Genomic DNA, 11,719 nt, shown 5'->3' with positions numbered 1-11,719 from the left:
TATTGAACAAATCATCTGCATGATTCTCATCAATCATCTGAAGCATTTCACACTCGTAGATCATTTTATTTTTTATAATCAATATCATTGTATCTCACAGGAAACTATGGACAAACTGGATTTTTCTCATGAGTCTTGTGATCTCAACTATTGTGAGTCCTTTCGATACTTTTAAATTGTTCGCTTATATAATTCTCTCTTAGTTCTCTTAAGGGGTCTCTCTGCATCCCATCCTACATCTGTTGCCCAACACATCTCATCTCCAGGGTCCAGTGGTCTCAGACCACTCAATATCTCCAGATGTCAGGAGCCAATTACATCTGAAAATGTCATTACCCTTGGAAATATGCAGAAATAAGACAGTGGCATTTGGAGACAACTGTATCACAGGACAAATCACACGGTATCAGACATATGTGTTTGTTTCTGTGAAGTCTGTCCGCTTAAACTTGAAATGTTCAAGGTCAGGAAATATGTCACATATATCTCTACAGCCTCACATTTCTTCATTCAGCAAAGATGCAAGAGGCAGAGCTGAAATTAAAGCATCTGAGCTGCATGAATGAAAGGAGAAACGGCAGGTCCCCAACACACCTAGGGAGTCGTCATCCACGTTTCCTGATTCCCTCTCACCTGACATCTTGGCAAGGATTCAGGAAGAAGCTGGAAACCCAGGATGGGAGTGTGTGTCACCCTCCCCCTGGTTGTGAAAGCAACAGGATGCTCGGGCCGTGCATCACACACCCAGAACAGAATAAAAGGGCTCCTGTCCTGGGCTCCGCATCCACAGCTTCCTCAGGAGCATCCTTCTCCTGCCTCCACTGCAGCGGTGAGTGACTGGAGGGGACAGAGCCTCAGCAGGGAGTGTGGCGGAGACAAACTTGGGGTTGGTGGGAAAGAGAGAAGCAAAGGTGTCTGTGGAGGCAGCAAGAAGACGACTTTGGAGAGCAGCTAGGGGCAGGGCAGGGGACAGTAAGCAACCCTGTGGGAGGAATCAGGGTCTAGGACACACCAGAGCCCTGGCTCTCAGCATCTCCCCACTCATCATTCTGAAACACATACACACAAACAGACATCCTCCAGGGGTCACTTCCCAGTGTGGTGTATTTGCCTCTGTGTTTCTATGGGGCCCACTTAGAGGATGACAGCATGGTTCTGGGAGTAGAGAGTGAGGGAACTGTCTTGCCAGGTCAGTTGAACTTGAGATCCATTTCTATTTTTCTCCTGAACATCACAGCTCAGAAGGCAGCTGGGATTAGGAGCATAGGCCCTAGTAAGACCACTCACAGGGGAGACAGTGGCCTGGAGCTTGTGCGCTGATCTTTTCTCCTTGAATGTGTCCAGGCCCCCTGACCTCCCGCCGAGATGTCCTGCCAGCAGAACCAGCAGCAGTGCCAGCCCCCTCCCAAGTGCCCCTCCCCCAAGTGCCCCCCAAAGAGCCCAGCACAGTGTCTGCCTCCAGCCTCCTCAGGTTGTGCCTCCACCTCTGAAGGCGGCTGCTGCCTGGGCCCCCACAGGCGCCGCAGGTCCCACCGCTGCCGGCGCCAGAGCTCCGACTCCTGCGATGGTGATGGTGGTCTGCAGTCTGGGCGCTCTGGCTGTGGACAGGGATCTGGAGGCTGCTGCTGACCTGGCCCCTTGATGCTGAGACATGCGATTTCAGAGGAAACAAGAATCCAAAGACTTTGTCAGCCTAGTGTGTTCCCTCCCAATACCCCAGTCTCCGAGCCCTTGGCCAGTGCTGAGATGCTCCTGAAGAGAGGCTGAGCCCTCCACAGTGGCTCTTGCTATCCACTCTCCACGGGGGTTTCCAGCTCATCTCTGCAGGAAATTATAGTATCTGCCCCCTTGATTGTCATCACCCCTGTCTGACCCTATGAAAGAATAAAGTTTTTGTTTCCTCTGCATCCTAGACTGTCTGTGACTTTGCTGCAGAGCAAGCTGTTCTGTGGGAGAAGGAAATGGCAAACCACTTCAGTATTCTTGTCTAGGAAATCCCATGGACAGAGGAGTCTGGCAGGCAACAATCCATGGGATTACAAGAGATTTATCTGGGCTTCCCTGGTGGCTCAACGGTAAAGAATCCGTCTGCCAGCGCAGGAGATGCCAGTTCGATCCCTGGATCCAGGAAGATCCCCTGGAGAAGGAAATGGCAACGCGCTCCAGTATTCTGGCCTGGGAAATCCCACAGACAGAGGAGCCTGGTGGGCTACAGTCCTTGGGGTCGAAAAAGAGTTGGACATGGCTGAGCGGCTAAACAATAGCAGGCTGCTCTGTGAGTCTCTCTCCCCTCTGCTCCTCCAAGCCACCACCACTTTGCATAAGAAATAATACACTGATTCTAGACCAGAAAAATTAATAGCTCCAACTCCTCCAAAAGGGCTTGTAGGAAAACTTTATGTTGGTTCAGGAACGGGAGAGGGGTTACTGGTTTTGACCCCACACCAATGAAAGGCCTTATTGCCCACTAAGTAATGGTGTGAGAAGTGCTCTGACTCCAAAGCAGACTTTTCAGGGAGGTGACCACCACCACCAGAACATAAAAGGCAGTCCCAGGATCCCCAGTGAAGAGACAGGGATTGGGAGTTGAAGAATCCAAAATCAGTAGAAAAGTTGTTGAGAGACCAGGGGAGGAATGGAAGCCCTCACGGGTAACTACTAATTCAACTTCTTCAGTAAAGATCTGGGGGCAGTTAAATGGTGAAAGTGAAAACCGGAGTGGTTCTAGATGCGGAGAAATAGGATGCAGACTCTGCATGTAAACATCTGACCTAAGAAAATTTGGAAAAAAAGAAAAGTGGTATGGGAGATGGTGCTGGTCTTAAAAACGAAAATAATCCTGAGATCAAATATTCATTTAGCACCTACTGTGAGCCAGGCATAGTTTTAATTGTTTGGCATACAGATCCTCAAATGCTTCTGACAAGACCTGGATGTCGGTTCTCTCAGCTATGGACACATAACTGTTGCATGTTTCCTTAACTTGCCCAGGTCACACAACTTGGCAGCAGGACCATCAATGCAACCAGCGTATTATCCTGATTTGCTTCAAAGCAAGTAATAGGGGACTTCCCTGGGGGTCTAGTGATTAAGAATCTTCCTGCCAGTGCTTGGGGCCTGGATTGGATCCCACATGCCTTGGCGCCACATCTACTGAGCCTATGCCCTGGAGTCCAAGCTCCACAACAAGAGAAGACACTGCAATGAGAAGACCATACGCTGCTGTTGGAGAGTAGCCCCCACCATCTGCAACTAGAGAAAGCCTACAAGAAGCCCTGAAGACTCAGTGATGCCATTGATAAATAAATAGCAACTAATAGAATTCTTTCTAAACTGCCTTTTTCCAATCCAGCTCAGTGTGTTTAATATTGCTTTTTTAACTCTATACCACTAAGATTCCAAACCACATAAGTCATAGCTGCAAGAGCACCCATCTGGGGAAGGAAGGTGCTCTCCCTAATTTTATTTTATCTTTTAAATATAAATTTATTTATTTTAATTGGGGGTTAATTACTTTACAATATTGTATTGGTTTTGCCATACATCAACATGAATCTGTCACGGGTATACACGTGTTCCCCATCCTGAACCCCCCTCCCTCCTCCCTCCCCGTACCATCCCTCTGGGTCATCCCAGTGAGCCAGCCCCAAGCATCCAGTATCATGCATCAAACCTGGACTGGCAATTCATTTCATATATGATATTATATACATGTTTCAATGCCATTCTCCCAAATCATCCCACCCTCTCCCTCTCCCACAGAGTCCAAAAGACTGTTATATACATCTGTGTCTCTTTTGCTGTTTCACATACAGGGTTATCGTTACCATCTTTCTAAATTCCATATATATTTGTTAGTATACTGTATTGGTGTTTTTCTTTCTGGCTTACTTCACTCTGTATAATAGGTGGCAGTTTCATCCACCTCATTAGAATGGATTCAAATGTATTCTTTTTAACGGCTGAGTGATACTCTATTGTGTATATGGACCACAGTTTTCTTATCCATTCATCTTCTAATGGACATCTAGGTTGCTTCCATGTCCTGGCTATTATAAACAGTGCTGCGATGAACACTGGGGTACATATGCCTCTTTCAATTCTGGTTTCCTTGGTGTGTATGCCCAGAAATGGGATTGCTGGGTCCCTAATTTTAAAAGAAAGTCCAGCCATTGAACAACTGACCACATCTCCTGATCACCTATGGAAATCACCTCTTTACATGAGAATCAAGACTGCAAATTGTGAAATAACAGAAAATCAGAAATGATCAGCCAAGCAGGGAAAGATGGCGGAGGAATAGGACGGGAAGACCACTTTCTCCTTCACAAATTCCTCAAAAGAACATTTCAACACTGAGCAAACTCCACAAAACAACTTCTGTAGGCTGGCAGAGGACATCAGGCAACCAGAAAAGCAGACCATTGTCTTCAAAAACAGGTAGGAAAAAATATAAAAGACAAAAAAGGAGACAAAGAAGGTGGGGAGGGAGCTCCGTCCCGGGAAGGGAAGCCCGTCCCGGGAAGGGAATTTTAAGAAGAGAGGTTTCCAAACACCAGGAAACACTCTCCCTGCCGAGTCTGTGGCGAGCCTTGGAAACACAGAGGGCAACATAACAGGAAGGAAAAATAGATAAATAATTAAAACCAACAGATTACAAGCCCAACAGTAACTCCCCCAGCGGAAAAGCAGCACAGACGCCTGCATCCGCCACTAGCAAGTGGGGGCAGGGCAGGGACGCGCGGGAGGCGCGGGCTGCAGTGCTTTGTGAGAATCGGGCAGGAACGCCCCACGCGCAACCAGAACGATCTAACTTGGGCTAGCAAACCAGACTGTGGGATAGCTACCACGCGAAAAGCTCGAACATAAGACACCGCCAGGACCGAGCACAGAACAAAGGATGGAACGGAAAAAGCCGGCTGCAGACCATCCCCCACCGGGGACAGGCAGCCAGAGCCATAAGGACTGGAAAGGGGCAATCGCAGACCCGGAGAGACTTTACTTACCTAACTGCAAGCAGGCTCCTTTGCTAAGACTTCTGGGGGTGCTGGACAGTCACAATCTGCCTCACGGGGTGCGCCAGCGGTCCACCCAGAAAGCTGAGCAGCAGTGGCAGAAAAGGTGACTAGCCGCGGCGATCGCGCTCGCCAAACTCCTGAGCTACTCGGACCTGGGAAGGGCACAAAGTGCAGTTCCAGCTGAATCTGCGCCTCTGAGGGCTGCCTGAGGGCCGAACCTGAGCAGCTTGGACCAGGGAAGTGCACGCAGCCTAGGGCCGGCCTCAGACGGTTCCCGGCTGAGCATCGTAGAGCCGGAGCGGTTTGTGCGCCGTGAGAAGGGACAGGTCAAGCGGGGCAGAGATACTGTGTGCGCACGACAGCGCTATTTGTTTGCAGCATCCCCCCTCCCCACAGCGTGACTGAACTAGTGAGCCTAAAAAACCAGCAAACAGAAGAAGTTAAACAGAGGGAACCACCTTGGAAGTGATCCCACACGGCCCATAAACCAGAGAAGGGGAAGATATATTTTTACTATTTTTAAAATCATTCCTTTTTTTTTTTTTTGCTTTTTTGTTTTTTGTTTTTTTTTCTTTTTTCTTTTTTTTCTAACTGTTTTTTAATTGTTAAGTCTTCTATTTCTCCTCTAATTTTTATTTCTATAACCTATTATTACTATTTTTAAAAAAAAGACTTTTTTTTTTAAGGCAAACACCATATATAGTCTTTGGATGGTTGTTGGTGGTTTTTTGTTTGTTTGTTTGTTTGTTTGTTAATAATTCTTTTTTTTTCTTTCTTCCTTTTTCCTTCTGCTTTTCTTTAATATTGTATCTTTGAAAACCCAACCTCTACTCTAGATTTTTAATCTTTGCTCTTAGGTTTTTGTTGTCAATTTTGTACATTTAAAAACCCAAACTTCACTACCCAAGTTTACCTGAGAGCAAGATTACTGGCTTGACCACTCTCTCCTCCTCTGGACTCTCCTTTTTCTCTACCAGGTGGCCTCTGTCTCTTTTCTCCCCCATCTCTTCTCTATCCAACTCTGTGAATCTCTGTATGTTCCAGACGGTGGAGAACACCTAACGAACTGGTTACTGGCAGGATTTGTCTCTCTCCTACTCATTCCTCTCTCTTATCCTCCTGGTCACCTCTGTCTACTTCCTTCCTCTCCTCTTCCCCGTATAACTCTGTAAATACCTCTGAGCGGTCCAGACTATAGAGCGCACATAAGGAAGTGACTACTGGCTAGCTTGCTCTCTCCTCTTTTGAACTCACCGCATCTCATTCCAGTTACCTCTAACTACGCCCTCCATCTTCTCTTCTCCTTGTAACTCAGTGAACTCACTCTCTGAGTGTCCCTCAATGTGGAGAAACTTTTCATCTTTAACCTAGATGTTTTATCATCGGTGCTGTATAGATGGAGAAGTCTAGAGGCTACTGTAAAAATAAAACTGAAAACCAGAAGCAGGAGACTTAAATCCAAAGCCTGAAAACATTAGAGAACTCTTGAATTCAGGGAACATTAAGCAATAGGAGCTCATCAAATGCCTTCATACCTACACTGAAACCAAGCTCCACCCAAGGGCCAACAAGTTCCAGAGCAAGACACTCCACGCAAATTCTCCAGCAACACAGGAACACTCCCCTGAGCTTCAATATACAGGCAGCTCAAAATTATTCCAAAACCTTTGATGTCTCATAACCCATTACTGGTCACTCCACTGCACTCCAGAGGGAAGAAACCCAGCTCCACCCACCAAAACTCCAACACTAGCCTCCCTAACCAGGAAACTTTGACAAGCCACTGATAGAACCCCACCCAAAGTGAGGAAGCTCCATAATAAAGAGAACTCCACAAATTCCCAGAATATAAAAAGGCCACCCCAAACGCAGCAATATAACCAAGATGAAGAGACAGAGGAATACTCAGCAGGTAAAGGAACAGGAGAGTTGCCCACCAAACCAAACAAAAGAGGAAGAAGTAGGGAATCTACTGGAGAAGGAATTCCAAATATTGATAGTGAAAATGATCCAAAATCTTGAAATTAAAATGGAATCACAGATAAATAGCCTAGAGACAAGGATTGAGAAGATGCAAGAAAGATTTAACAAGGACCTAGAAGAAATAAAAAAGAGTCAAAATATAATGAATAACGCAATAAATGAGATCAGAAACACTCTGGAGGCAACAAATAGTAGAATAACGGAGGCAGAAGATAGGATTAGTGAAATAGAAGATAGAATGGTAGAAATAAATGAATCAGAGAGGAAACAAGAAAAACGAATTAAAAGAAATGAGGACAATCTCAGAGACCTCCAGGACAATATGAAACGCTCCAATATTCGAATTATAGGAGTCCCAGAAGAAGAAGACAGAAAGAAAGATCATGAGAAAATCCTTGAGGAGATAATAGTTGAAAACTTCCCTAAAATGGGGAAGGAAATAATCACCAAAGTACAAGAAACACAGAGAGTTCCAAATAGGATCAACCCAAGGCGAAACACCCCAAGACACATATTAATCAAATTAACAAAGATCAAACACAAAGAACAAATATTAAAAGCAGCAAGGGAAAAACAACAAATAACACACAAGGGGATTCCCATAAGGATAACAACTGATCTTTCAATAGAAACTCTTCAGGCCAGGAGGGAATGGCAAGACATACTTAAAGTGATGAAAGACAATAACCTACAGCCCAGATTACTGTACCCAGCAAGGATCTCATTCAAATACGAAGGAGAAATCAAAAGCTTTACAGACAAGCAAAAGCTGAGAGAATTCAGCACCACCAAACCAGCTCTCCAACAAATTCTAAAGGAAATTCTCTAGACAGGAAACACGAAAAGGGTGTATAAACCCGAACCCAAAACAATAAAGTAAACGGTAACGGGATAATACTTATCAATAATTACCTTAAACGTAAATGGGTTGAATGCCCCAACCAAAAGACAAAGACTGGCCGAATGGATACAAAAACAAGACCCCTCTATATGCTGCTTACAAGAGACCCACCTCAAAACAAGGGACACATACAGACTGAAAGTGAAGGGCTGGAAAAAGATATAACACGCAAATAGAGACCAAAAGAAAGCAGGAGTGGCAATACTCATATCCGATAAAATAGACTTTAAAACAAAGGCTGTGAAAAGAGACAAAGAAGGCCACCACATAATGATCAAAGGAACAATCCAAGAAGAAGATATAACAATTATAAATATATATGCACCCAATATAGGAGCACCACAATATGTAAGACAAATGCTAACAAGTATGAAAGGGGAAATCAACAATAACACAATAATAGTGGGAGACTTTAATACCCCACTCACACCTATGGACAGATCAACTAAACAGAAAATTAACAAAGAAACACAAGCTTTAAATGATACATTAGATCAGTTAGACCTAATTGATATCTATAGGACATTTCACCCCAAAACAATGAATTTCACCTTTTTTTCAAGTGCTCATGGAACCTTCTCCAGGATAGATCACATCCTGGGCCATAAATCTAAACTTGATAAATTCAAAAAAATCGAAATCATTCCAAGCATCTTTTCTGACCATAATGCAGTAAGATTAGATCTCAATTACAGGAGAAAAACTATTAAAAATGCCAACATATGGAAGTTGAACAACACACTTCTGAATAACCAACAAATCACAGAAGAAATCAAAAAAGAAATCAAAATATGCATAGAAACTAATGAAAATGAAAACACAACAACCCAAAACCTGTGGGACACTATAAAAGCAGTGCTAAGAGGAAAGTTCATAGCACTACAGGCATACCTCAAGAAACAAGAAAAAAGTCAAATAAACAACCTAACTCTACAACTAAAGCAACTAGAAAAGGAAGAATTGGAGAACCCCAGAGTTAGTAGAAGGAAAGAAATCTTAAAAATTAGGGCAGAAATAAATGCAAAAGAAACAAAAGAGACCATAGCAAAAATCAACAAAGCCAAAAGCTGGTTCTTTGAAAGGATAAATAAAATTGACAAACCATTAGCCAGACTCATCAAGAAGCAAAGAGAGAAAAATCAAATCAATAAAATTAGAAATGAAAATGGAGAGATCACAACAGACAATACAAAGGATCATAAGAGACTACTATCAGCAGTTGTATGCCAATAAAACGGACAACCTGGAAGAAATGGACAAATTCTTAGAAAAGTACAATTTTCCAAAACTGAACCAGGAAAAAATAGAAAATCTTAACAGACCCATCACAAGCACGGAAATTGAAACTGTAATCAGAAATCTTCCAGCAAACAAAAGCCCAGGTCCAGACGGCTTCACAGCTGAATTCTACCAAAAATTTCAAGAAGAGCTAACACCTATCCTACTCAAACTCTTCCAGAAAATTGCAGAGGAAGGTAAACTTCCAAACTCATTCTATGAGGCCACCATCACCCTAATACCAAAACCTGACAAAGATGTCACAAAAAAAGAAAACTACAGGCCAATATCACTGATGAACATAGATGCAAAAATCCTCAACAAAATCCAACAACACATTAAAAAGATCATACACCATGACCAAGTGGGCTTTATCCCAGGGATGCAAGGATTCTTCAATATCTGCAAATCTATCAATGTAATTCACCACATTAACAAATTGAAAAATAAAAACCATATGATTATCTCAATAGATGCAGAGAAGGCCTTTGACAAAATTCAACATCCATTTATGATAAAAACTCTCCAGAAAGCAGGAATAGAAGGAACATACCTCAACATAATAAAAGCTATATATGACAAACCCACAGCAAACATTATCCTCAATGGTGAAAAATTGAAAGCATTTCCCCTAAAGTCAGGAACAAGACAAGGGTGTCCACTTTCACCGCTACTATTCAACATAGTTTTGGAAGTTTTGGCCACAGCAATCAGAGCAGAGAAAGAAATAAAAGGAATCCAAATTGGAAAAGAAGAAGTAAAACTCTCACTGTTTGAGAGTTTTATTATATAAATTTAATAAATTTATAATTTATTAAAAATAAATTATTTATTTAATAATTTTAAAATTTATTAAAAAATTTTAATTAGGATCTAATTAAAATTAAAAGCTTCTGCACAACAAAGGAAAATATTAGCAAGGTGAAAAGACAGCCTTCTGAATGGGAGAAAATAATAGCAAATGAAGCAACTGACAAACAACTAATCTCAAAAATATACAAGCAACTTATGCAGCTCAATTCCTGAAAAATAAACGACCCAATCAAAAAATGGGCCAAAGAACTAAATAGACATTTCTCCAAAGAAGACATACGGATGGCTAACAAACACATGAAAAGATGCTCAACATCACTTATTATTAGATGAATGCAAATCAAAACCACAATGAGGTACCACTTCACACCAGTCAGAATGGCTGCGATCCAAAAATCTGCAAGCAATAAATGCTGGAGAGGGTGTGGAGAAAAGGGAACCCTCCTACACTGTTGGTGGGAATGCAAACTAGTACAGCCACTATGGAGAACAGTGTGGAGATTCCTTAAAAAATTGCAAATAGAACTACCTTATGACCCGCAATCCCACTGCTGGGCATACACACCGAGGAAATCAGAATTGAAAGAGACACATGTACCCCAATGTTCATCGCTGCACTGTTTATAATAGCGAGGACATGGAAACAACCTAGATGTCCATCAGCAGATGAATGGATAAGAAAGCTGTGGTACATATACACAATGGAGTATTACTCAGCCGTTAAAAAGAATTCATTTGAATCAGTTCTGATGAGATGGATGAAACTGGAGCCAATTATACAGAGTGAAGTAAGCCAGAAAGAAAAACACCAATACAGTATACTAACACATATATATGGAATTTAGGATGATGGCAATGACGACCCTGTATGCAAGACAGGAAAAAAGACACAGATGTGTATAACGGACTTTTGGACTCAGAGGGAGAGGGAGAGGGTGGGATGATTTGGGAGAATGGCATTCTAACATGTATACTATCATGTAAGAATTGAATCGCCAGTCTATGTCTGACGCAGGGTGCAGCATGCTTGGGGCTGGTGCATGGGGATGACCCAGAGAGATGTTGTGGGGAGGGAGGTGGGAGGGGGGTTCATGTTTGGGAACTCATGTAAGAATTAAAGATTTTAAAATTAAAAAAAAAAAAACAAAATTGAAAAAAAAATAAATAAAAGAAAAAAAATAATAATAAAAAAAAGAAAGAAATGATCAGCCAGATTTGAGCCAGGATAGTCCTTAAAAAAAAAACAACAACTAGAAAACCAATAAGACATCATAGAATTTCACTTCTAGGTATATAACAAAGAATTGAAAACAGGGACACAGATAGTTGTGCAACCTAGGTCATAGCTGCACTTTGCACGCTAACAAAATGGTGGAATAAACCCCAGTGTCTATCCACAGATGAGTGGATATACATCTAAAAATGGATAAAATGGTAAAATTTTGCTATGTATATTTTACCACAAAAAAATACAGTGTTTCCTACACAGTTATGAATTACATTCTGAGTGCATTTGTTTAACAACAATTTGTTTATAAGTCCAATAAAGATACCCTAACTACCCAACTGACAAAATTGGCTATATAGTACCATAGTTTAATAGGTTTATAATGCTTTTCACAAAAATAGTACATAAAAAAAGAAAAAAAAAACACAAAAAAATAAAATATTTTACATTTTGTAGTACCGTACCTTCTAAAGTTCAATAGTACAGTACAACAGCTAG

General features: G+C 42.1%; 1 protein-coding gene across 1 annotated transcript; it reads left to right on the top strand.

Annotated features, from left to right (window-relative positions):
• Positions 791-1,901, top strand: LOC106501816 (late cornified envelope protein 3B-like). Its single transcript, XM_013962303.2, has 2 exons — positions 791-829; positions 1,345-1,901. The coding sequence occupies exon 2, from the start codon at positions 1,366-1,368 to the stop codon at positions 1,627-1,629; it is 264 nt and encodes an 87-aa protein (XP_013817757.2). The 5' UTR covers positions 791-829; positions 1,345-1,365; the 3' UTR covers positions 1,630-1,901.

This window comes from Capra hircus, chromosome 3 (assembly GCF_001704415.2).
Source record: "Capra hircus breed San Clemente chromosome 3, ASM170441v1, whole genome shotgun sequence".
Lineage (NCBI taxonomy): Eukaryota > Metazoa > Chordata > Mammalia > Artiodactyla > Bovidae > Capra > Capra hircus.
The sequence above is the reverse complement of the archived record's forward strand: the minus strand, read 5'-3'. Positions and strand labels throughout refer to the sequence as shown.

Excerpts from the sequence above, each read along its gene's own strand:
- LOC106501816 (XM_013962303.2), top strand. The coding sequence starts at position 1,366 with ATGTCCTGCCAGCAGAACCAGCAGCAGTGCCAGCCCCCTCCCAAGTGC.